At 40.1% G+C, this 27369-nt stretch overlaps 1 protein-coding gene across 6 annotated transcripts in view; it reads left to right on the top strand.

Moving 5' to 3' along the window:
- The first annotated feature begins 3472 nt into the window (after positions 1-3472).
- Positions 3473-27369, top strand: part of LOC121440207 (tumor necrosis factor receptor superfamily member 27-like) — a 156790-nt gene continuing 132893 nt past the window's right edge. For 2 of the 6 annotated variants that reach the window (XM_041640942.1, XM_041640940.1), the window contains exons 1-3: positions 3486-3578; positions 10373-10461; positions 23480-23576. In XM_041640942.1, the coding sequence (XP_041496876.1) occupies positions 23490-23576 (87 nt within the window). In that variant the 5' untranslated portion in view covers positions 3486-3578; positions 10373-10461; positions 23480-23489. Of the gene's footprint in view, positions 3587-10372; positions 10470-23478; positions 23577-25485; positions 25564-27369 lie in introns of those variants that run through there. The other 4 variants (XM_041640943.1, XM_041640941.1, XM_041640944.1 and 1 more) reach the window with 4 other exon arrangements.

Consider the following 27369-nt stretch of genomic DNA (forward strand, 5'->3'; position numbering starts at 1 on the left):
TGAATTCTATGCTATCCTGGCTTCTTTGAGAACTCACTAAGGCCAGTATTCCTAAGTGCTCTGTAAAATATCTGAAGCCTGGCAGTAGAGAGCCCCATATCTCTCTCTGTGATCCAAAAGGAACCCTTCTGCAGCCAAAGATCTGCTTAAAGGAGGCTAGGTTTGTCTGTCCTCCAGTTAGGTACGTCATGCATGCTCTAGCAACATTTCAACCAGGATTATACTCTTTGGTATCATGAAGTAACTTCTGCCCAAGATAAAAGGAGGATTTGGGGGAGCCCCAAGAAGTAAAGTGACCCAACTCAGTTTTCACTGCCATTAGAACGGAATAGATGCTATATAGAGGAAAGAGTTGAGAGCCTTACTCTAGCCTAGTGCCACACTGTATCTCACATACTTGGAGCTAGTGCTGGGGAAAAGCTCATTTATCTGTTGGAATCTAAAATGCAGGGGCAATTCTTTATATTAGGGTATTCTTGAAAATTCCTTCTGAAAACATTTGAATGGAGAGCTAGAGGAAGTGATGGATGAAGTCATAATAATGGCTGGGAATAGAACCATGGTGATGGCTGGTGGGAGAAATTTCTAAGCTGTAAAAGCACAAGTCCAAATACCAGTCTTTAACATGTCAGATTTTAGGAGAAGTAAGCCAAAGACATTGAAATGGTTGACCATAGTAAGGAAGGAGATTCGCAGGAGATGAGATCAAATACATAAGACAGGTTGGTGGCAGTCAGATGGAGTAGAATATTTTATAAGCTATCGAAAATCATAATTAATACATTTGGTTTTTACTATTAACAAGACAATCTATAGCATGGCTTAAAAATATTTAGATTTATTAATATTTTAAAGGGTTACTATGGTTACTAAGCTGATAATTGACTCGGGTGAGGGAATTACAAAAACAAGGAGAAAACATGGCTGGCTACCATAGCAGTTGAAGTGAAAATGCTAAATTGTGGAATTTAGAACGTATTTTAGAGGCAGAAAGTGTTAGTGAATTATATGTGACATTTACAAAAGTAGACACAGGGATTATTCCATTATTTTTGGTCCCATAGGTTAAATATAGGTCCCATAGTATTATTAATCTAATCAATTATAATGTGTGAAAGAATCCCTACCGATTTCTCAATGAAGATCAACAAATTATTCTATTATTGGCTAAGTTACAGACAGAGGCAGAGTTGCTTAGAGACATTTTCCAAGTAATACAAGAATAACTTGTGCACTCTGAAGTTTTGCCGCAACTTTTCTTTCAAGTGCCTTTCAGACATGATCATGAAGTACTAGGATTCACTTTGACTGCAAAATGTAATTGTTAAGGGCAAAACAACACAATTTACAAGATTACAGATTGCTGTAGTTTCCATCTGAAATGTCTAGCAAGTATCTATTTGTCTATGGCTTGGACAATGTCCCATTGTACTTGTAGAAAATGCTAAAGCTTTTAAGAAGTGAGGGCTAGTGGGAGATATTTTGGTAAATAGGGGTATGTCTTTGAAGAAGAAAGTGAGACCCAGATTATTTGATAAGTCTCTCTTGTGAATTTTGGCCATCATGTAAACAGTTTTGTGCCACTTGGATAAGCTAGGTTGTCACAGAGCAAAAAATAACAAGGACAGCCAACCATGGGCTTAAATCTCCAAAACTATGAGCCCAAACAAGCTTGTTTTCTTCAAAAACTAATTGTTATTGTTATGGAGTGCTGGCTAATGCAAACATGAGTTGTTAATGTTGCTTCTGTCCACTGTCTAGACCTTTGCTATTTAATGTATTGTCTATAACTCAGAAGCAACTGCATCAAATGGGAATGTCGATAGAAAACCAGTCTCGGCCTCATTGCAGTGCTTCTAAGGCAGAATCTATGTGTTGTCAGAAAGCATATGTAACTGCATGTGCACACAAGCATGTGGGAAGACTCATCGTAGAATTTCAAGGCCTTCAAGAACAAGAATCTGTTCAAGTTTTAAATGCCAAAAGCAAGACTGAGAAAGATAATATGATTTTACAGATGAAGTTGGCTTGGGCAAGGGTACTAATGCCAAGATCAACATTCCTTTTATTAAAATAAGGTTTCAAAACTCAACTAGTTCAGGCACTATCATTTGAAGAAGATGGAGAAAATCAGAGGGCCCCTCTTTTAGAAAATGTCGCCCTTTTTGGAAGAAAAGGCAGATTATTCCTCTATTGGTCCCTCCTCTTTATTAGAGACAAAATTAGCTATGTAGGGTAATAATATTCACTTTAATTTCAGAGATGATGTCAGATTGCCCCAAAAGTGTATGTATTTATTTTTTATGTCCAGTATACACTTGTATGCAACTATGTTCTAGTCATTATTCTAATCCAATTCTGATTATTTCCTCCAAATGATTTTCAGCTTCTGATACTTGATTATGAATTCCTGTTTATGGCTCTACCGTATCAATGGATGGATCATGCATAGAGACTCCCTGAGCAAACACATTAGAGTACAGAACAGACACCCTGCCCAATAGCCGCCCCTCAGCCCCCAACCTGCATACCGCTCTCACAATAGGCGAAATCCTGAGAGATACTATGTATATGATATGAGTGTGTGTGTGTGTACATGTGTGTGTACCGTATATGTATGTGTAGTGAGACCCAGAGACCCATCAGAAGTAACAGGATGTCTTAAAATCAGAGTGACATGTTAGTATCCAGTTCTTCTTCTTCTTCTTCTTCTTCTTCTTCTTCTTCTTCTTCTTCTTCTTCTTCTTCTTCTTCTTCTTCTTCTTCTTCTTCTTCTTCTTCTTCTTCTCCTCTCCTCCTCCTCCTCCTCCTCCTCCTCCTCCTCCTCCTCCTCCTCCTCCTCCTCCTCCTCCTCCTCCTCCTCCTCCTCCTCCTCCTCCTCCTCCTCCTCCTCCTCCTCCTCCTCCTCCTTCTCCTTCTCCTTCTTCTTTTTTGTGGTCTCCTCCTCCTCCTCCTCCTCCTCCTCCTCCTCCTCCTCCTCCTCCTCCTCCTCCTCCTCCTCCTCCTTCTCCTTCTCCTTCTTCTTTTTTGTGGTCTTTCACCAGCTTCAGGTTTCCTGGTAAAAATCTTAATCTTTTGGAGTACTAATATAAAACTGCAAAGCCAGAGCTGGGAAGTGCCTTTTCCTTGTGTCTGAGAATCCTAACTGTCCCAACATTTGGTTTTCTCTGGAACTCCAAGCCTGCTAAGCCATGCACAGAACTTTGAAAAACTGAGCTGCATTTAGCTGCCTCCTCCCTTCCTGCCCACAGATTCAGTTAGATCCAACTCTAGGCCCTTCCCCCCTCATGCCCCAGCTTCAGTTCCTGGAGCTTTAAAAACTCTTGCCATACTTGTGGCTTGGCCATTGTTTACCAGCCAGACTCGCAGCGGCCTTTCAGGGGCGGGGTTTATTTGCATAACCACTCCCAGACACATCAAATAGTCCAATAGTTGTCCCGCAGGCCTCACAGAGGAGAGGAGGGGGTATAGGCATAATATGAAAGAGAGGATGGATTTGATCTGTTGTTGCCACACGTGAAAGTGAAATGAATCCAGCAGAACACTGGTTGCAACGGATTTCGCCTATTGTGAGAGCGGTATGCAGGTTGGTGGCTGAGGGGAGGCTATTGGGCAGGGTGTCTGTTCTGTACTCTAATGTGTTTGCTCAGGGAGTCTCTATGTATGATCCATCCTTTGATCTTTACAGGTTAAGTGTGGAAACACTCTTTCATTTGGTAGCTAACTAGGGACGGAAATAGAGGACCATATCAGATGTCCCTGTAAGGGTGCTACAAAGTCAGCCTGACTCGGGGAAAAGTATTCTCTAATCAGTCATTTCATCGTTTGAGCCCCGACAGCACTCTCTGAGATGTCAGAAACTTAGACTGTTATTCCTACAGCCTTGACTAGTCAGTTCCTGCCTGTGCAGGTTCGAACTGAAGCCAGATGGCCGCTGGGAATATGCCCAGACTTGTCCAACAACCTTGTGCATCTGGGATCCAGAGATGAGGAAGAGAGAGGAGGAGGGAATGGATTGGATATTCAGAGCATCCTGCAGAAAGCTGAACTACTTAGCCCACCCACGTGGTGCTTGGGCAAGTCCGGGCCTGTGTAAAGAGCAATTTGGCAATGTGTGTGGGGGCTTTCAATCCAGCCTTGTCACCAGTGACTGAGTTTCATTTGATCACTTGCTGCTGGAAGCCGAGCCCAGGACAGTGATATTTTGATCCGGCCTCACCCCAAACACTGGCCAAGACCCAGACAGCTGCAAGAACTGGCGGGGTGCAGGGAGAAGAGACCTGCCAGAGACTAGGCTGGGAAAACAGGCTGGAGGATCTCATTTTGACAGGTTTTGGCGGCAATGGCCAATATCATGTAGGGCAATGGGAGGTAGTAAATTGCGGAACTATTTAGGTACCTCTCCTGTCCCCTTCACATTTAATAAACATAAAATGCATAGTGAATAATATCCCTCTATCACCAAGTTTGAAGCACTAAGCTGTCTACGATAGAGAGGCTGCATCCCTTAGGACTTAACAGACTCATCCTGAGTGGAGGAACACAAATAATACTGTACAAGGCGAATTTTAAAAGTTCAGTGAAAATTCTCTCAAGTAGTCAAGTAAGGACCACATCAACTAAAGCCAGAGAAAAGCAGAAAAGCTGTTCTCTCTCTCTCTCTCTCTCTCTCTCTCTCTCTCTCTCTCTCTCTCTCTCTCTCTCTCTCTCTCTCTCTAACTTCTTCTTCTTTTTTTTAGTGTTTTGGGACTTGTTCTGGGTATCTTTAGGACCGGATAGTGTCCCAGGTAGATAAGGCTGGACTAAATGAAACTCTATGTAGCAAGGTGGCTCTTTAGTTCCTGATCCTCCTGCTGCCAACTCCTAAATGCTATAAGCACAGGTATGTGTTCATTAGGCCCAGCTGATTGATTTTCAGTCTTAACACCTTTGGATGCTAGAGAATAAAACTATTTGTATTCAAATCTCATTTCACCAAATAGCAACTGTGTGCCTTTGATCGAAAGGCATACAAGGATCCTGAGATTCATTTTGCTCCAGGTAAAGGTTGAATTAACAGCACCAACATCATTGAGTTATTGTGATGAACTGATTTAATCCATGTAAAATGCTTGTACATGCTTAGCATGGTTCAAAATAAGCACTCAATAAATGTTAACCCTTATTATTGAAGGTAGAGTATGTACCACAGATAAGGTTTCAACAGGTGGAAAAAGGAGAGGAGGCATTTGAAGCAGAGAAAACATGAACAACTGCTTGATGGCAAAGAACTCAGAACATGTGAAAGGAACAATAGTCAAGTTGGATGCTTTAGTACAATTGGGAGAGAGTACCAGTCAGATTGGTGGGAAACTACCCGAGACTTTGGATACCTGAGTTTCTGTTTATTTGGCAGAGCATGGTACCGCCACCGTGAGTTTCTGAACTGAAGAAAGATCAGATGTGCACTTTAGGAAGAATAGTTAGGTAAATGTGAATCAGCTGGGCACGAAAAAGAGCACACAGAAAAGTGAACAAACGGAAACTGAGGTGGTGGCTGAGTGAACAGAAGGAAGGCAATGTATGTATCAAGTAACACAAACTTGGAAATCCCTTCAGAGATTTGAAATCATGAATTACATGAGATTTGAAAAGGGAAGGATGGAGTTTATCTTTTGGGGTTAACTTACACTTTGAACCAGTACACATTTTCCTCCTACCTTTCTAGAGAGTACAATTTAGAACCTGTTGTTTGGAATCCTAAATGTGTTCATTGTATATTCAATATTTCCATGATGCGTCAGTATTAACTGGTTTCATGCAGTAAAGAGATGTTTCTTCCATCCACGATAGAATCATGAGGAAACCCAGTGAGAAAATCCAAACTTCCCTGTGTTTCTGTTTTCCTGAAAAATGAGAAATAGGTCCCACTGGTTGGAAGGATTAAAAATGATAATCTTCTAAAGGATCTATCCCAATGCTTGAAGAATAGTAGGCTTTTGTGAGTCATATGTTTCTTTTCTAACATTTGACTTCACCTTTAAACAGCCATCTCATCTCTGACAGCACTTCCAGAGGAAAAGTCTTCGCTGTTCTCTAAAAGAAGCCATTATCTGGCTGTGGGGAAATCCTTGACAGCTGAAAGTTTTTCCCTCTGGTTTCAGCCACATTTTCTTATGCCTCTGTTGTGTATTCAGTTGTTCAAGTGGTGCTTTCTGGGGCTACTTACCACACCCTTTTTTTTTCTCTTCTGAAAGGTAGGAGCTCTGAAGACCAAAGACCAAATTTCCCTCCATCTTCTATCCCCTGGGAAATCAGCTGGGTTTCTTTCATTTCTCGTGTGATAGTATTAATTAAAATATTTGTCTGCGGTTTTGAATTATACAAAATGGAGGGGCAGCACCTTAAGAGAGATGTCAAGAACTGCAAGAGAAACATAATGGAAGAATGTGACAAATTATTCCTTTCAGTTCTTTCATTGCATCTTTTCTTCACTATAATATGCTTAGAAAGAACTGAGACTTGCTGGGGATCATCTGGTCTTTGTGTCTGAGCCATAACTGCCAGCCAGTTTTCTTCTAATTCACCTGTTTTTCTTCTTCTTTTTTACAGCTGCTTGCATATAAGATGTTGGCTAGATAGATTAATTCTGGCACTAGAGAGGAAGAGAGGAAAATAGCTATTCAACTGCCTTGTGTCAGCTACATTGTCTTTGAAATTTTTCAGGAAGAGGAACCAGGGGCATAGAAACCTAAGACAGGCCACATAGCCTTCCTTTCGTTAGATGTCTTCTTGATCTGTTCCGCTTGAATGCCTTATGACGGGAGTAAGGCACACGTCATTATTGAGAGATGAAGCTTTTGAAGCAGCAGCTATTTTTTCTCTGTTTCCTTTAGAGGATTGGCTCCACCCATATATTCTCCCCTAAGGTGCTTAATGGGAAGAGTACTGGTCAGTTTTTATCATCAGTTTATATATGAGATGGACCATTATTATTAGAGACGTATGAGAGATGTTAGGATGGCTGTAGTCTGTCTTAGATTAGCATTAACTATATATTTTTCAGTGTTTCTCTAGACATGCTTTCTTGCAAATGATTGGCCTTCTTCATTCTGGTTTGGTGGTTTTCTCTTTTGTGACAAAGCCTATCAGAATTTCTAGTGTGTAAAACAATTACCAGCTGAGATTTTAGTGACCGATTATCCATTTTGAAAGATTTACAGTTATTCTATATGTATCCCTAAGAACAACCTAGATGCCCTCAACTGAAGAATGGATAAAGAAAGTGTGGTACATACACAAAATGCAGTATTACTCAGCTGTAAAAACAGTGCCGTCATGAAATTTTCAGGCAAATGGATGGAACTAAGAAAAAAAAAATCATTCTGAGTGAGCTAACCTAGATCAAGAAAGAGAAACACAGTATGTACTCACTCATAAGTGGATATTAGATATAAAACAAAGGATAAAAAGGATAACTAGACCACAATCCACAGCTCCAGAGAAGCTAGGTTACAAGCAGGATCCTAAGAGGGACATATGAATCACCCTGGGAAGGGGAAATAGATGAGATCTCCTGAGTAAACGGGGGGGGGGGGGGGTGAGAGGTGGTAAGTGGGAGGTAATAGGGATGAGAACATGAGGGAACAGGATGGTCCAGTTGGGGGAGGGATGGGGTGGAAGTTCAAGGAAAGATATCTTCATAGAGGGAGCCATTATGGGGCTGCAGAGAAACCTGATGCTAGGAAAATTCCCAGGAAACCACAAGCAAGACCCCTAGCAATAGTGGAGAAGATGCCTAAACTGGCCTTCCCTTGTAATCAGATTGGTGACTACCTTACCTGCCATCATAGAAACTTCATCCAGATACTGATGGAAGCAGATGTAGAGATCCATATGTAAGCACCAGACCAAGCAACGGGAGTCCAGTTGAAGAGAGGGAGGAGGGATTATATGATGAAATGGAGAGGGTCAAGATCATGACAGGGAATCCCACAGAGACAGTTAATCTGAACTGGAGCTCAAGGACTCTAGACCTACAGCTGGAGATTCCACATGGGACTTAACCAGGGCCTCTGCATATGGACGACAGCTGTGTAACCTGGTCTGTTCATGGTACCCCCGGCAGCGGGGCCAAGTTCTATCCCTGGTGCATGAGCTGCCTTTTTGGAGCCCATTCCCTAAAGTGGAATACCTTGATCAGCCTTGATACAGGAGGAAGGGGCTTCGTCCTGCCTCTACTGAATGGGCCAGGCTTTGTTGACTCCCCATCTTATCCTTTCTGAGGAGTGGGTGAGAGTGGGTTGGGGGAGGAAGGGGAGAGGAAAGGAGGGAGGGGAAACTGTGCTTGGTATGTAAAAATGAATAAAATATAAAGAAATAGCAACCCATCTAAAAAGTAAAGTAGTTTCCATGTGATATTATGATGGAATCAAACAATAAGGTGTCATTATTTCCAGGAGGTTGTTAGTCACCATTGTGATTAAGCCAAAAAGAGTGGGCAGTACTCTTTCCCTTCCATGGGCCGCCTTTCCCTGACCCAGTATACCCTTTGGTATTTTTCTTGTTGAGAGATTACAAAGCCAATATTATGTTTTGAAGAAAAGAGAAGCTGGATCCTTGGTAACATGGTTAGTCGGCAGTCAGTCCTGAAGGTGGCCTGCCTCTTTGTTTATGGGAAATAGACAAGGCAGTGAGCCCTGGGTAGAGACTTACATTATAGTCTGAACAAACTATGTAAATTTGAGGAAAATTGTATTTTTCCCTTGTAGCTCCAGTTTTCTGACTGGGATCATAAAGGTTGAGGTTATCTTGATAGATTCCTGTGGCATTTCATGCCTACATAGTCCCAATTAGTTGTATCTTAAATTTTAATCAGTTGTCAAAATGTAGAAAAAAAATAAACCATAATGAAAACATATTGTCTTGTGAGTACTGAGCTGCCTGTTACTAAAGGAGTTCAAAGAAAGATGGATGACAGTTTTCTCTGATCAATAAAAACAGGAAGATAACATGACCTTTTGTGTGAGATTTTCAAAATCTAAAATGATTTCTGTAAATTATTTCACAAAAGCATAATTATATGTGAGGTAATAGGTTTATTTTACCACATATTTTTTATAATTCTAACCCTTTCAAGGCCTATGCTCTTTTCCTCTTTTTGAGCATTTTTTCACATAAATTTCTTCTTTAAATTTTTTTTAGTTAGCATCCAATACATTAAGTTTCATTGTGACATTTTTGTAAATGTAGATCAGTCTTTCTTATTTATCTTTGCCTTCAATTACCCTTCCCATTTCATGGGCGTGGCTTTTAAATGGAGGGTGGAACACCTTTGGCAACAGTATCTCCTTCTCTCTGAATGAGCCTCAACCTCTGGGCTGATTTTCCAAGTCTCATTGTGGAGGTTTTGCCTTGGGTTTTATTACATGTGCCTCCGGCTTTATCCCACAGTTTCTGTAGGATATTTCATTCCCTGGCCTTCTGAGGAAGAAATGTCATATTTGATTACTTTTGGGTAAAAAGGACTGAGGGATTCAGGGTGGTACAATTGGTCTAGATTGCTTAGTAATCTGAACAAAGCCAAAAGTAGTAAGGGAAACCAGAAATTAGAACAGACTTTCCGAGTCACACAGTTTCCAGCCATGTACATAAAGAAATCATATCATGATCTTGATTTCTTTCTGCGATACTCTGCCAAATTTCCTTGGGAAGCTAATGAATCTCCACTTCAAGCACTCTCTGGTAGGTAATTAATTATTTATTGTTCATAGCGAAATTTCATGCTGTCTTATGGTGGTCGATACACGAATCAGTGACTCACTTAGGCTTGAGTGACAGGGAAGCAAATCAGACTGAAATATTGACTCAACATTGCCATGACCTGTGGCTTGTCGCCAATGTCCTTTGCTCCTCTGTGCTGGGTGGGACAGTAACAATAGTCTTGCAGCTCTTCCCATGTGAAGCCCAGTCTGGAGTTTCCAGAGTGCTTTCACATACATTGTCTCATTCTTTCCCTTGAACATATTCCAGAGCAGTTTCTGGACTTGGCTTCTACTGGACATGACTATTTGAGGAGAAATCAAAAGGGTATGTTCCCTTTAAAATCAGCCTAGAATTGATTGACTTTAATTAATTTTATTAATTCTTTTGTTAATCATTTCTCTCTCATATATATGCATATATATGTATGTATGCATAGTTTGGGGGGTTGACCTTTTGTTCTGCTCAATGTATTGTCTTCGAAGTTGTATTTGTGTTCTTGAGAAGTTTATCTTTTTCTGAAGTAGCTATGTGTGCAGGCACACATTCTGAAACTTCACTCGTGTGATTACTGTTTGCCGTTGGATGAGTAGAAGTGGCCCCATTTACTGACTAAATTCTACTTCTACAGTGACACCTGCCTTGAAAACAAACTCTATACTTGGGCCCACCTCGGATGAGATATAACCTCTCGCTTTGTGCACTGGAATAAAGGACAAGGTAAACACGTGAGTCACTCTTTAATTGTTTACAGCTCCTTTTTATTTTCCCCGAAGCTGTTATCATGCACAGAAGAAATTCTTAAGCCACTAGGAAAATAGAAAAAGGAGCCAATTAAAAACTATAATAAACACCTTTGTCTCTTAATTATTTCTATGCCAGGCATATGATTTAGCAAATTAAAGCATAAAAAGATAATTTACTTTTAAAATACGGCTTCTAAGGCTCAAATCCAATTCATCAAGCTTTTGTGACAAGCACAATTACCTACCCACTAAGCTATTTTGCTAACTTGCAATTTACTTTTACACAAATCAATATAAAAATTGCACGTCTTAACCCCTTTGTCCATCCCTGTACCATATCTGGCACTAACTCTCACTCCTTAGTTATTAACGTTTTATTATGCATTAGTGTTCCCAGAATCAACTTTTCTCCTGGGTTTCCTTTGTGTGCTGGTGGCTGCTATTTCCTTTCTAGCTTTAAATATGTGTGTCACTTAACATTTTGTTTGTGGCATCCTTCTTTATCCATCTAAGTCTATCCCACTATTTACCTAGTATAATGATTCTTAACCACCAGATGTTTTGATTTAGCCATGGGTGTAGGCATTTCACAAAACTTCCCCAGTAACCTTTTTATGAGGATTATTTAAAGAAAAATCAATTTAATGTTCAGAAAAGTTTTTTTTTCTTTTCACTGAAAATATCTCAAAAAGGAAAAAGATCAGTAAGGTTATGCACTCCTATTTTAGTAGAACCCTGCTTGGGAAGCATGATACACTTATGGATTCTAAACTGCCTTTGAGTCTTAGCTTTCTTCCTTTTTTAATTTTTTTTACTTTATTTTATTATTATTAAAAATTTACACCTCTTCCCCACCTCCCATTTCTCTCGCCCATCCCCCCACTTCCCCTCTCCCTTCCTCTTCCAGTCCAAAGAACAGTCAGGGTTCCCTGCCCTGTGTGAAGTCCAAGGTCCTCCCCCCTCTATCCAGGTCTAGGAAGGTGAACATCCCTTTTTTAACTTTTTAAAGTAAATTTTTTCATCTATTTATCTTACACCCTTCCCTCCAAGCCCCTCCCCCACTTCCTTTTCCACTCCCCAAACCTCTCCTGCTTCATCTCAGTCCAGAAAAAGGCAGATCTCCCATGAGTATCAATAGAACATGGCATATCAAGTTGTAGTAAGACTAAGCACCTCCCCATGTATTACGCCTGGGAAAGGCGTCCCAGTATGAGGAATAAGGTCCCAAAAAGCAAGCAAAAGAGTCAGAGGCAGCCCCTGCTCCCATATACAGAATTTGGCTTTCTTTCTTGCCATGTAAATGAACTTTAGGTAATTTCTCTCTGAGACTCATTTATTCTGTTTTGGTAAAATCTGTCTTAGCTCTCCCCTATGGTTATTGTGAAGATCAATAGAAGTAAGGGGCTCTACAAACTATAAGGTTGTTACTATTATTCTGTAGAATCTCTTTTTACCATTTGGTCAAGTAATAAATACTTACATAGTGTCTACTGTGTGACAGGCACTGTTTTAAGTATATTGCATGGGGTAGTAAATATAATGGGTACAATGATATCATAGTTACTTCTCTTTAGAGGAACAATAGTATACATGTTAAGAAGAAACGCATAATGTCTAAGAAATTCATACATACAATGGAGAACAATGAAACAGGAGGAGAATAGGAGGATTAGGGGAATTCTGACTTTAAAATAGTGGCCAAAGAAACCCTATTAAGGGATGATATATTAATAAAGACCTAAAAATTTGAAAGATCCAGTAAAATGTGTATATTTAGGAGAAGATTCTTGGTTTGAGAAGGTATGAAAGCCTTTCACTGAAAATATCCCTGCTTAATTTGACGAATAGCAATGAGATCACTGGGGCTGAAGTGGATACAGTAAGGAGAATTGTAGCCCCCTTGGCTAAAGGTAGCAGAGGAAGTTTTAGGTAGCCAGATTCTATAAGATATCACCGGTCATTAAAAGGATTTCAGTATTTTTGCAAGTAAAAGGAAAAGCCGTTGAAAGAGTTGAGAATAATGTCATCTAACACGTTTTAAAGGATCTCTTCTATATTCTTCTCCTTTCTCCCTCAGTCTCCCCCAAAAAAGAAAAAAATGGGTACATTACCTCTGACTATGGAAGGATGGGAATTCTATTTTACTGATTGTGCTATATGTTCAAGCAATACCGAAAGTCAAAGCTAAAGGAACCCGTATAACTACCCCATTCTTTAGCATTGCTGTATCTGAGAATCAAGGGGTAAACTGTGTAAGTTCCAGAAGCTCAGTTCATACTTGGACGGATTATATCAGAACCTCAAGAGTAGTACCCAGATATCCATATACTTTGAAGCCTCAGAAATATAACTAAGAATGAGGACCGCTGTTCTGAAGTATTTAAAACTAATCAACCTTCTCATGATGACTGTTCAACTTGACTCAGCACTGAGTATCACTGTTACCTTTGGCAGAGCTGTCCCTGGGACCATTTACTCTAAATAAAATAAGAAATAAAAGAAAATGACAAATGGTGAGCAGGAAGAAGGTAAGATGCTTGATAATACAGAGATCTGACAAGAGGAAGCTCAGCTAGAAATGGATTTGGCCCAGACCAGAAAAGAGAACCATGAGAGGCATTGTCTAATCATTTACAACAACATCTGTCCTGCAGGCCAAACATCTGGAATTGATAAGGGCACTATCCAGACTAGAAGTTTGATTTCCAAGGAAAGAATGATTCTCAAGGCCAAGCTGTACCGCTGCTCTGATTTTTGACAGCCCCAAGCACACGGGTGGTGACTGGGCTTACATGAGAGGAATGGACAGGGAATGGGGCAGCTGCTATCTTCATCACTCTTCTTAAATCTCAGGACTTCTGCACTGCCCAGGCAAAACAAATAGCCTAAAGTCCTGAGTTCTTAATTTAGACTCGTCATCCTCCAAGTTCTAGCCATCCTAGATAGAGACCATGCTTCATGCGACAGGCATTTCTGCAAGTTGAGAAGACCAACAGCCACAAATGGTGGCCAGAGGCAGCTGCACACCCAGCCGTGTGACAACCTTACACCCAACAGAAACGTAGCCAGCATCATTTATTCAGGGCACAGTGAGCTAATGTTAGATTATTATTAATGCCAAGCTCGTTGCTTTTCTTTTTCCTGTATGCCTGCACTAACTCTCTTCTAGGTTATTTTCTGAGGAATTAGGACAATGGAAAAAGGCTCACAGATTATGCAGATAGTAGAGAGAGGACAAGGAAAGAATCACTACTCACTTTGCAGTCATGCCAGTCTTACTGGATAAATATTTCTGTGCACATGTTTAATAAGATATTCATTTAATAATATCATATTAAGTACATATACATGTGCAAACACATTGAATATAAAATTGGGGTGAAAAGTTGAATGAAATAAATCATTTGGACCAAGAGGATATTTGAGTATTTAACTTGAAAAAAATGAAGGTCACCTTTCTCCAAAAAACCTGAAGCATAATTCATATAACATAAAATTTACCATTTTCAATTATACAACTTCTTGCTTTATAATATATTACAAGGTTCTACTATGTAATTCCTGGTCATTTTCATTACACATTACATAGACACTGTCTCCTCCTCCTAGCACATGGCAAATGCTAAACCTACTTTTTGTCTCTGTGGATTGTGTATTTTGAATATCATATAAATGAAGTCACATTATTGTCCTTCCATGTCTAGCTACCTCACTTAAGTATAATATTTTAAAGACTGATTACACATTATAGCGTACATTATATATTTTATTCCTATGAATAATGCCTTGTTGTACAGACATCAAGCTCTGTATATCAACTTTGTTTATAAGTTGATGGACATTTGATTTTTTTATTGTCTGTTATTATGAACATGCCACCAGGAACATATATGTACCAGGTTGTGTGTGAACATGTGCTTTCACCTCTTATCATATATATTTAGGGGTCTATGTTTAGGAAGAATTGTTATATTATAGGACAATACTATGTTTCATATTTTTAAGAACCAATAAATCACTTTATATAAATGGTGCACTATTTAGACTCTCAACAACAGTGTATGGAATCCTAGTTGTTTACATCTTCCATGACAGTTGATTATTCATATTTAAGAAAAACATATAGCCACCTACTGCATATAATGAAATGTTTTCTTATAATTTGAATTTGGATTCTGACTGAGCACACATTCACGTGCTTGTCGGTCACTTGTCCTTTTTCAGAAGTGTCTGCTTAAAGGCTCAGCTTATTTTATGTTGTACTTTTTAAGATTTGAGTTGTAAGAATTCTAATTATATTCTAGGTACAAATATTTTTTAGTTATATAATTTGAAAATTTTAGTTGGTTGGTGGTGGTGCACGCCTTTAATCCCAGTACTTTGGAGGCAGAGGCAGGTGGATCTCTGTGAGTTGGGGGCCAGCCTGGTCTACAGAGTGAGTTTCAGGACAGTCATAGCTACACAGAGAAACCATGTCTCAAAAAACAAACAAACAAACAAACAAACAAAAACCCCAAAACAAAAATGCTGTGAGCTTATTTTTTTATTTTATTAAACTTTCTTTTTATTTATTCTTTGTGTCTTTCAATTCATGCATGTCAATCCCTTTAGTTTCCCATCTCTTCATATCTGGCCTCTGCCTTTGCAACCTTAGCCTCAAAATATAAAATTTAAGAGAAAGAAGAAAAAAGGAGAAAAGGAAAAATCTTGTTATGGAAGTTGCAATGTGACACAGTGAGTCACACAGTAAACCCTTTTATCTATGTATCTTTATTTGTAAGTGTTCATCACAAAGAGTCATTGGTCTGATTCTACACTTCTTGTTTCTGCTACACGATTGATGCTGGACTCTCACTGGCACTCCTCTTAGATATCCTGTGGTTGCCCTGTGTCATGGCAATCCCGCAGACCAACCCCTTCATGTGCTGGGATGCATGCTGGGCTGGGCCCAACTCATAACCCTTATTCTGGGCCTGGGTAGTGGCATGGTTGGTCAATCCCTCCAGTTCTCCCTTGTTTTCACCACCAGGGTGAGCTCTCTAGCATTTCCCTGGCTAGTTCATCCCTTGCAATGATGAGCAAGAGCCAGGGCCATTTCTTCTACTCCCATGCCATAAGGGTCAGCTCTAGCACACTTACACCTTCAGGACCAGTTCTCTAGTGCTGCCCAGACGAGGTGTAGAGAGCACTCTGCCAAGTGCTGCAGCTCATGAGGGGCAGGGAGAGTTCTACCAATTTTATCCCTCAGGGTCAGATTTCTCACCTGCTACAGGCAGCAGGGTGTGGGGAGGCATGTCTCCCAATATGGTAGATGGTGGGCAGGGCCAGATCCCCCATGCTCATGTTCTTGGGCAGTTCACCCACCTCCCTGTCAATAGGGTCAGCTCTACTGTGCTGCCCAGGTTGGGTGCAGTGTCTATTTTCCCCTGAGTGTTGCCACCGGCAACTGGGGGAGTGTCATCTCCCTCACCCAGCACAGGTGTCAGGGGCAAGCAGGAGGGCATCTTTCCCTCACCCTCAGTACCTTATGGCAGATGAAGGGCGTCTTCCACCCTCAGAGCTAGCTCACCAGTGTCTCTGCAAACAGGGTCAGCTCTACTATGCTGCTCAGGCGAGCATCAGGGCCCACTTTCCTTAGTGTTGCAGCAGGTGATGGGGAGGGATAGCTCCCTCATCTACCGTAGGTGGTGAGGGGCAAGGGGTAAAGGTGGGCATCTCTCCGCCACCCACACTGCTTCATGACAGAAGAGTAGTGGGGATAGCTCTCCCATGATCACAACTTCGGGTGAGGGAGCTCACCCACAGCTCCACCAACAGGGTTGGCTCTGTTGTGCTGCCCAGGTGAAATGCAGGACCTGCTCTCCTGAGTGCTGCAGTTGATGGGACTTAGAGGCAGCTCTCCTACCTCTCCTTCACCTATACTGCCACATGGCAGACTAGGGGCGGGGCCAGATCTTCCAAGCTCACATTCTTGGGGCAGGCTCACCTGTGTCCCCATCACCAGGTCAACTCCCCTGTGCTCCCCAGATGAAGTGCAGAGCCAACTTTCCCAAATCTTGCTGCTGTTAAAGGGGAAGGTCAACTCCCTTGCCTGCTGGAGGATGTACAGGCAAGGGGGAGTGCATCTTTCCCTTGCCCCCACCACCACACAACACACAAGGGAAGCAGTATCAACTATGCCCCTCTCATGTCCTCAGGGCTGACTCTCCCATGTTCCGGTCTATAGGATCAACTCTACTGTGCTACCCAGGCAAGGGGCCGCAACCGGTGAGGTATTGGGCCAGATATCTGACCTGCTGAAGGTGCTGAATGGAGGAGGGCATCTTTCCTTCACCCACACCACCGCATGGCAGAGGAAAGGGGCATAACCTGTTCTAGCATTTTCACTCACGCCCCTGAGAACAAGGTCACCTCTATTTTGCTGCCCAGGTGAGGTATAGGACCCTGTCTCCTGGCTGCTTCCACCAGTGAGGGGCAAGACCAGTTCTCCCTAGGATTGCAGCCTGTGAGGTGCTCGGGCAACTCTGTACAGCCCTTTCCTCTCTGCCTTCAGTGGTATCAGGAGCCATGGAAATCAACACAGTCCGTGGTTGCATCAGGGTCATGAATCCAGACATGGGTCCAATAATCTTAGCTTATTTTAAATTGCGTTTTTAAAATTTTTAAGTTATAAGAACTCTCACTATACTCTAGGCAAAAATACCTTATTAGTTATATGATTTCTAATTTCTTATCTTTTGTGTGAATTATTGTCCATCTTTATTTTTAAAACATTTTAATCTTGATTAACATGTATTAATTTTTACATATTAATGAGGTTCAGAGTGTTATTTTAATATATTCACCCAATGAAAACCAATCACCTTAATTTGTTTCCTTCTCCTTCTTTCCTGATGTTTCTTTTAAAATTAATCTTAAAAAAATAACAAATATCAACTAATCGTTTATTGAGCGTGTTCAAAACCAAGATGTAGGAGTGTTAACATACAAGTGGGCCAGAGAAGAGTGAGCTGGTGCCCGGTGGTGTGTTTCCATGCTGGGTACTGCTTCACGACCAGCCTTGAAGTGCCAGATGTTGTCATTGGCTGCTTTGGAGATCTCCCCACAAAGCTATCACGTGGGAGAGAAAAAATACTACCCAACAATTCATGAGAGGGAAAAAAAGGCAGAATTTCTCTTCTTGATTCTCTCCTATCTCCCTTTATCTATTAGTCAAATTTTACCCCGGAGTATTACCTATCCCACAAGTCTGGGATTCTATGGCTATGAAGAATTTCAGATCCCATCTCCTACGGTAGGGAATTCCATTCGAGTCTAGTGGGAAGGTACAGAAACCCTACCTATGTGAATAGCCGTGCCAGAGAGAATCTAATGTGGTGCCTACACTATATTCATTGTAGCCTAAGACTCTTATTGTTATTTTCTAGAAGATGATGAAATAAAACATGGTGTTAAAAGACCTTTCCCTAGGTCATTTTTCAGTAAGCACTAGTTTTATTTTTTTAACATAAACCTGGTGCTGAAGACTGTGGAAGACCCAGGTAGAGATCCTGGACTTTATGGACCAAGTAAACAAGGGTCATTAAAGGGGTCTGAGGTGAAGAGTGGCAGAAGATAAGTTTTTTTAAGCCTTTATCTCTGTTCCATTTTCTCATCTGACTAAAAGTGTATAGTATGTGGCTTGGAGAGACAAGAGCATCAGACACTATTTTTGAAGGTTTTGAGGTATCCCTGGTGAGGTCAGCAGCTTTATTTGGGCTTTAATCCCACAGCCTAATACTCCTTCCTCTATTTAAACCTTTTCATATCAAAGGGATGAGCTAGTCTGAGGCAGTGAGGTCAGGGGTTAGAGAGCCATAGAAAGGAGAATATTACCTAAAGCTCCTGATTAGGTCTAAGAAGACCTTGGGTCTTTCTCCATTTGGCCCGAGGTTCTAGGCAAACTAAAATCCATTGATGAGTTCTCTGTCGCTACCTAGATGGTTACATGTCATGAACTGTAAGCTGCAGTCATTATGTCCATAAGGTCAGTATCTAGTGTATATTCACATAACATCCAAGCACATGAGGGCATGTGCAGTGTTTTATACATGTAGGGCTTCTTACCTGTATCTTTATTTCAGGACAGATAAGGTGAGAACATTTAGTATATACCTTTCCACAGCTGCCATACTGGCATAAAGAAAGACTTGAAACCCAGAGTTTCCTCTTGAGTGCATTTTGGCTTTCTCTTTACTCTGTGGAGCTCCTGTGGGCTACTCAAACAAGAGAGGGCCTGCCTGGCAGGTGCATTGTGAAATTCAAAAGTAAACAGACTACTAATACCCAGCCACAGTAATTCAAAATTCATCGAGATTTCTGATAAATAGCATCTCATGAGTAGTAGAGGATGTAGCCCGGCCCAGTAGATGGCAGGCCTGATACTAGTACCATTTCATGTGTTGAAGAGGCTGTTTTAGAAGGGAACAAGCATCCTGCAGTATATGGGTTTTGGTGATGGATATGATTGAGATGCCACTGGAAGCCGAAACTGGAAGGCTCAGGCTCACTACAGGATATCATACTTTCCCTGAAGGTCATGGCCATTCCTGGAAGCCCAGGCCTTCCTCATGGCATTGTGTGGGACCCAATTGTAAATCACACTCCCTGGCTAAAAGGGAGCTGCTCCCTGAAGGGGTAAGAGTCTGCTGGGAGCAGTAGCCCACGTTATCCTTAGTGACATAGTGAATTATGATTACTTTTTACTCAGACTTTGCCTAAGTGACTCAACAGACCAAAAAAATGTGTGTGTGTGTGGGGGGGGGGACTTCAATTTCTTCAGACTCTGAAAACAATGATGAATGCTTGATGACCCATGGTTGTAAGGGATGTGCATTCTTTTTCCAGAAAAGAAGCATATTCAGAACTAACAGCAACTTTTCCTTCTCTAGAGGTGTCTGCTGGACAGACCATCAGGATCTGAGTTCTTGAGCTGCCTACTCATGTTGTCCAGAATTCAGCTCCACTTTTGGACTCCAGGGTTCAGAGTCACTTCAGATCGGAGGGGAGGCTATTTCCTAGTTTCCTAATCACATTTTGAGACAAAAGCATTTTGGATTTTTAAGTACTAAAATATATAAAAACTTGTCTTCTCACCCTGCCCTTTGGTTGCTTCTGGTATTTTGCTAAAGCTTAAAAACATTATTATCTGAGCTCCCAAGAATTTAAGCCCATCTGATTTGATCAAAACAACTTTAAATTATACATTTTAATATTTCTTATGAAAAAAATCATATAAACAAGAAACAAAAAGGTGATTTCTATATTTAAATTTAGATGACATATAAATGGCAGTGAAAATATATAATGACAGAAACTATAATGACAGTCACCTGCAGGAAGGTGTCATGTTTCCTGGAAAAGGGGTACAAGTAGGCAATGTAACCTGAGTAGGCAATGTAAAGATTCTATATGTTTACATGGATAGTATTTCCTGTCACAAAGCTCAGAATTTGTCCTCTGCATTTGAGATTTCTTCAACGTTCATCTATTTTCTTGGACTATATTTTTCTTCCTGTTTTGTTGGGCAAGGTGGCGGCAGAAAGAATTTTTCAGTGTGACTTGTTTTGGTACAGTTGAGTGGATTTTGAACTTTGGCAGAAGCATAAAGAACCCCACCCAGCCTGTGTCATGCTCCAGGAGAGAAGACAAGAGAGGCCTGATACTTCCTTTCATTTCCCCCCTTTCCACTAATGGAATGAGATAAAAAGAACACAGTCCCACGTCAAAGATCAGCCAGAGCACTAGGATGTGACAATAAAAGTGATTGTTCGGTGGGAAATGACCTGCTACTCAGTAAAGTCCCTAACATCATCCCCCTCGCAGTTAATTTGTATATATTTTCTTTGCATTTCCATTTCAGAAGTAATTATCTCAGAAAACTTTCTAAGCCTTGTTCACTGTGTTCTTATATGGGAATATCCTGATGGAAAAATATTCAACGAACACTAATACAGTGTTCATTTTAGCCAAGGTGACTTAGATACTGCACACATTGAAGGGCACATGTGCTTAAGCATCATGTTGTTGGTGGGAGCAGTTACCAAGGAGGGATGTCTTCTGCAGACACCCGCTTCTTTGCTGTGACTTCCATGTTCCTGATGACATGGGCCATTGAAGTATTTTATGTGCTTCACCCTTTTTTTTCCTGCAAATGCCTGGAGTGATAAATGCAATTTCCCTTGAATTCTTTACACTTCTAAAAAAAAATCTCTTGTAAACTAGGGGCAAATGTAAAGAGAAGTGTCTAATAACCATGTAGTAGCACTTGCACACAGCTCCATACTAGGTCCTATTTTTTTTTCTTTTTTTTTTTTTGGCTTTTCGAGACAGGGTTTCTCTGTAGCTTTCGAGCCTGTCCTGGAACTAGCTCTTGTAGATCAGGCTAGCCTCGAACTCATAGAGATCCACATGCCTTGGCCTCCTGAGTGCTGGGATTAAAGGTGTGTGCCACCACCACGCGACCATAGTAGGTCCTTTAGCATAAGAACATCTAGTTCTTTATAAATTACCATGGAGGGTGTGTATTATTAAAATAAAAAAATTAAGGGTAAAATAAAAAAAAAATTTAAAGGCTGGCAAATGGCAGAGTTCTGATTCACATCCAAGTCTACTTGGAATGGGTTTACAATGAATTGTCTGGAAAAGCACTATTGGAGAGAGAAATGATCTAAGTTTCTGAGACACATACATAATTAATCATAGATCAGGAAAGTAAGTGTGCTCACAAACTAACAAACAGCAAGCGCTGTTGGCTTACTATTTCTGTATTAACTTGGTGTTGGGCATTAAGATTCTTTACTAAAAAATTCATAGGTCTGACTGTGCATTGCTGACTTGTTCAAAACTACATCTTCTGTAACACTTAGGAGGAGGACAGAGTCAGTAATAGGATATTTAAGAATAGTTGTATTCACAATGTCTGATTATTCTTTCTTATTCTTACCATAAATTAACATCTGCTGTAGGACACTGCTATTCACAGGAAATAGTTTCATATAAGGCCTCACATTATTGATGGTGATGACCTTTATTAGTTATTAGGCAGTTTTATCAATATAACCAGGATACTTCAGAACAGTCTAGCATACAGATGGCTTTGTTTCTTTTCAAAGAAAATAGTTTTCAAACTCCAATTGACAATTTAATTTATGTTTTGGATAATTGTTTTTATTAAAATAACAAGAGGGACAAAAAAAATCTGTGTTTATTTGCTATGTCTGGGTATGTGTGGAAAGCCTACCTAGACAGGAATCTCAAACTAGGGCTAAAGGGAGATACTATGTGTTCAGGCAATTTAATTTTTATTGGGTGAATTGGGCTTTGGAAACCAAAGTGAAAATAGGCCAGTAGCTTCCGTGAAAAATTTCAGGCGCTTTTGTTAAGAATTTATCTTCAAAGGAATTTTGCTTTGTGGATCTTGTCAATGTCTGTCTGTCTTTCTTTCTTTCTTTCTTTCTTTCTTTCTTTCTTTCTTTCTTTCTTTCTTTCTTTCTTTCTTTCTTTCTTTCTTTCTAAAGAAAACCACGCAGGAAAAGTTTTCTCTAGACAATCCATGCTGGATTTGTTACCATAATCCTGAATTCCATTGTTGTTGAGTGTTAAGAGACTACTAATAGTTTTTGTCCCCAATGAGAAGTATAGAGAATGAAGATGGGAAGCTTGCCTTCTGAGGCTGACAGTTGGAAACAATAGAGGAGAAAGTGTGTTCATTTTGTACCGAAAGTGAATTTCATAGGACACCTTCCATTGAGTGAAGAAATTAGAAAGAAGAGTTATTGGGAAAAGTTATACTTCAACAAAAATGCCAGCTAACACATATATTTCTATTGGTGACCTTTGTGGAGATGATTGGTGGTCACACTGTCCTCTCTTATAATTAGAAGCATATATTAAGGTCAATCAGTATGTTGAGAACCCACCTGAAATACAGTCTTACAAGAGATTGGGAGTAACAAAAAAAGTCCCATCATGAGTTTTATTTTAGAGAGAAGGGCACCATGTTATAAAAATTGTGTTTGTGCAAAGCCACCTATCTCCATATTAACACTGTTTTACTTGTATAGTTTTTCATGATTACTTAAGGAATTTAACACATTTAATCCTTTCAAAAACCTGTCTGGTGTAAAAGACAGAAGCATGATGTTCATTTTCTTCAGTTTAAGTAACTGAGGTCATTAGTAATCCATCCAAGACTGCAAGTTGAAATGGAATGGGCCTGTCAGGGTAATCAGACAGTTTGGCAAAGAAGAATCATGTTTCATTTTTTTTTTCATTCACAAATAAAGATATTTTTCACATTGCTTAAGTTAAAAAATATCAAAAGTATTTGCAAATATAACAAAATAAGTGTGAAAGTGATTTTTAAATTCTTAAGAGATTTTTACATATTTGTTTGTAGCCACGAGAAAGAATCCAACTAACCAAGCAGTGGTGGCACACACCTTTAATCTCAGCAGTTGGGAGGCAGAGGCAGGCAAATCTCTGTGAGTTCAAGGCCAGCCTGTTTTATAGAGCAAGTTCCAGGGCAGGTTCCAAAGCTACACAGAGAAACCCTGTCTCAAAAAGAAAAAGAAAGAAAAAAGAATCCAACAGTTTTACTTATTTATTCTTTTGCTTGCTTGTTTCTTTGTTTATTGACAGTGAGCTCCTGGTAGAGCTGAACATTTCTTTGTCCCTGTGCCTTTGTGATTTTTTTTTTACTTGTAAAGTGGAATTTATAATAATTTGTGTCATTATTTTTTGAGAATCAAATATATTGCCACATAGGAAGCATTTAGAAGAGTTCTAGGCACACCATCTGTACTCTAAAAGTTTTACCTATATTAGTTTCCCTTCTTTGGCCATTCTCACTAAAAGCCACAGTTAAGAAGACACAGAAACAAGGTGTCAGGAAAGCCCCTGCTTGAAAATCTTCTGGTTTTCTCAGTAGCAATTGTTTTCTGTACCCATAGTTTCTTCATCATGGATTGTCAAGAAAATGAGTACCAGGACCAATGGGGGCACTGTGTCACCTGCCAGCAGTGTGGCCCTGGACAGGAGCTCTCCAAGGTAAACTCTTCTGATCAGTGCTTTTTTTTTTTTTTGTACATCTAAGAAACCAGGAAGTGTGTGTGTGTGTGTGTGTCTGTCTGTCTGTCTGTCTGTCTGTCTTGTGAAAGAAATAAAGAAACAAATGTTTAAGAAAAAAATTAAGAAAGAACAATATTAGAAGTTCCATCCATTCTCGGCTCTTATTAGTTCAGTTCAGTTAAGCATATACAATGAAATACAAATCGTATGCAATAGTAGTCAGTGTTCAATCACGAAGTGAGGCTAGCAGACTCAGAGGCCAGGGAGAGCTTAATGCAATACTATGATACCTCATAAAGAGATATGTACATATCAAGGTTCAGAATTTTTGCATTCGAGATATCTGTTAAACAAAGCAAAGTACATTTAATTAGGTTTAGAAACAAAATACCAGGTTTGGGGAATGTGGAAGAATCAAGAAAGCTAATGTGGCCTCTGTTCTGAAGGGTCTGCTTTACTAAGAAAACTGTCTGAGAAAGGATTCGGCAATAGGAAACAAGGTGAAGCATAGAATGGTCCAATTAAAGGTAAATTTTTGAATAAAAAGAAACGCAATGAAAACTGAGATCAAGGCAGGGACTCCTTAGTTTTTACTTACTTCACATCCCCTGTTGTTTCTTCAATTGGGGATGATATTAGAGTTTACTATAAAGGCTAGAAGAAGAAAGTCAGTAAAGTTTCTGTATGCTCGTGCTTGTTTTTGCACATTTATTCATTCATCAATTACTTACCTCACATTTGCAAAGTGGCCAGTATGATTGTAGGTATCTCTCTCTCTCCCTCTGTCTCTGTCTCTCTCTGTCTGTCTCTGTCTCTCTCTGTCTCTGTCTCTCTCTGTGTCTCTCTCTGTCTCTCTCTCTCTCTCTCTCTCTCTCTCTCTCTCTCTCTCTCTCTCTCTCTCTCTCTCTCACACACACACACACACACACACACACACATTGAGGGCCCAGGAACAGAATTATGTTGATGTGATGCAGTGATGTGATTCAGAGTGGGAGCTGGGAAGAGCTCCCTGAGTAACTGCTTTCTGGGAATGACGTAGAGCTAATGCAGTCCCAAGTGAAGTACAAATTAGTATTGTTTCATGGATAAGAAGATTAACACGGCTGATTCATAAATAAAGAAAGGGGAAGGAAAATATAGGTCAGACAACTTGGGAACTTTGATGAGAAACATCTTTTTTTCTAAGGGCACTAAGAATCTTCTGGGGTTTTTAAGTAAATAGCATGTTCTATCGACTAAAAGAAATAAAAAAAATATCCTAATTCCTTCTTCCATTTATAAGTTAAAAAAATAAAAAGACTAAAGCCCAAGGCTATCAAAAGATAGTATTAACTCTAGTTTTAACATGTATTCTACAGAGGGATGCCCAAAGTGTTGTGGAGGAATTCCAAGGCCATGACAAGGCTACCACAGGATAGGTCATATTGGTTATTAGGACGAATCTAATGCAACAAATTTCTTGTCTTGACAAAAATATCTCTTTTAAGTACCACATCAGACTTCATGATAAATGGTTTATAAATGGTCCTCTCGTGTACATGGTTATTACCTTTAAAATCATCTGCATTGGCAAACCTGCACTTCTTTGAGGGAAAAAAGAGGTCTGTTAATCTGTCAAGCTGCTGTCATGAAATCCAGAAAAGGAAGACCATGATGAAAGTTCCGTTTGACTTAGTGCCTCTCTGACTGCCATTTACTTCCACACCACTTGAAAGTTCAGAAAAAAGCCACATATATGGCAATACTGCTTCTGGAAAACTTTTAACTATAAAGAATTTCTATTCATCTGGTCATCTGTACTTTGTAAAGAACTCTCTCAAGAACATTATTTTGTTTAGTTTTGTAACTGTCCTGCCAGGAAACTGTTGTGAACCTCATTTTACAGACTAGACAACCACAGTTCAGAGAGTGTGTGCAACTTGTTCAGTGACCGTGAATGCCGAAGAAATACATTTGGAGTCAGGTACGACTGGGTCCCGTCTTTCTTTCAAATTAAGTAGGATGCATTAAATTGAAAGTAACATTTTCCAGAAGAAGACATACCAATAACCTACAGGGCCATGAAACCATGCTCTACCTCACTAACCAGGGAAAGACTTTTCAAACAACACGATTTTGAAAAGAAATAATACTGAAGATTTTGCTTTTAATGCTGGTAAGGATGTAGAAAAAGAACTCTTCCACACGGTCGTAAGAATAAAGTCGTATTGTAAAATAGCTTAGATGTTTCTCAAAAAAAAAAATTAAAAATAGACATTTTTAGGGAAGTTGGCAGATTAGAGACCTCATGATGCAAGCCACTGAAAGAAAACAGGAGAGAACAGGGTCATCTTTATCCTTGCAAGAGACAGTAGCTCTAAATGGGCTTATTAAGCCAAGTGAGATCTCTGTGGGGAAGCAGACAAGAGTGGCTGTGAACTAGTGCCTAGCTGCACAAATTGGCTCTGGTGAGGTAATTGGAAACCACAGGGAAGCACTTTGCAGTACACACACTCAGCAGAGCTGCTGTAGCAGTTAGCTGAGAACCAAGGACTGGCTAGCAATTGGAGATGAGGCCTTGGAACTAAAGCTTTCCTTCTCACAGCAGGGTTCCAGTTGAGGTTAAGCGGGAATTGCAGGACCAAAGCTCATACCGCCTTCCCCTTTCTGAGTACCAGTACACTGTGGCAGAGCCTGAAGAAAGATCTGCCACAAAAACTGAGAGCTGGGTGGGTCCAGGGCCTGAAATGTGGTAGGGCAATTGACACACTCTCTTAAACCAAGTCTGTAGCTTTAGTCATTGGGAACCCATGGCAACAGATCCCAACCTGTCTTCTCCAGAACAATGCTGCCAAAGCACAGAGAGTACCAAGGAGGGAACTGAGAACTGCACGGCTCACCTCACTGCGGCTGTGCCAAAAGCTCAATCCAAAGTGATACTAGCTAACCTCTATGAGACAATGCGTACACAAAATCAGGCTTTACAGATGTCTACTGGAATACCAAACCGATCGCAATGCTCCCATTAGTGCAGGAAGGGAAGAAAATTTTCAAAATACATTCCAGGATAAAAGAAATCTTGACTGACATGATGTTTTTAATCCAAAGTGCTTTTATTATACATTCTTGCTACTGTTGAAAGTTTTGTGAATTTTAATTTTTCTTTTTCTCTTTTAATCTTAACTCTTGAATAAATGCTTCATAATGGTTGGGCTTTAGGTCATACACTGCTCATTTTGTATGATTGTTGTGTTTGCTTTTAAACCATTGTACTATTATGTACTTTGTGATAATCTTCCTACATACAAACAATGTATTTTCTCACTCGTTCCTACTTCTTCTGATATTTTGTCTTTCCTGCCCCCACTTCTTTTTCTTATTAACTCTAGATCTCCAAAAATTTTTTAAAAAGGTTTAAACTATAGAAACTAACAACATCCCAATGCTCTGTTCCCAAATATTTTTCCTCATCTTAATTTCCTTCCAATTAATTTAACAGGAATCCCAATCCTTATCTAGACCACATCCCTCCTACTTAGAATCTTGGTAATACTCTACTATTCACCATACTACCCATATATATTATTCCTCCAATAGTTACTGGAGTTAAAAGGATCATGCTTACTAACTGGCTAAAAGGACACTTTCATAAAATTTTATCCAGCAATGTGGCTGATTCTACAGATAATATTCAAGTATTACTGTAAATCCCCATCTCCAGCCTCCATCTTTGGAGGCCTTGCCCCTGTGCCCCTTGAACCTTACCCCTCTCCAAGGAGGGTCAAAGTAG

The sequence above is a fragment of the Microtus oregoni genome, unplaced genomic scaffold, assembly GCF_018167655.1.
Source record: "Microtus oregoni isolate MIOR12 unplaced genomic scaffold, Mior012 000066F_ref0000041, whole genome shotgun sequence".
In the NCBI taxonomy this organism is placed as follows: domain Eukaryota; kingdom Metazoa; phylum Chordata; class Mammalia; order Rodentia; family Cricetidae; genus Microtus; species Microtus oregoni.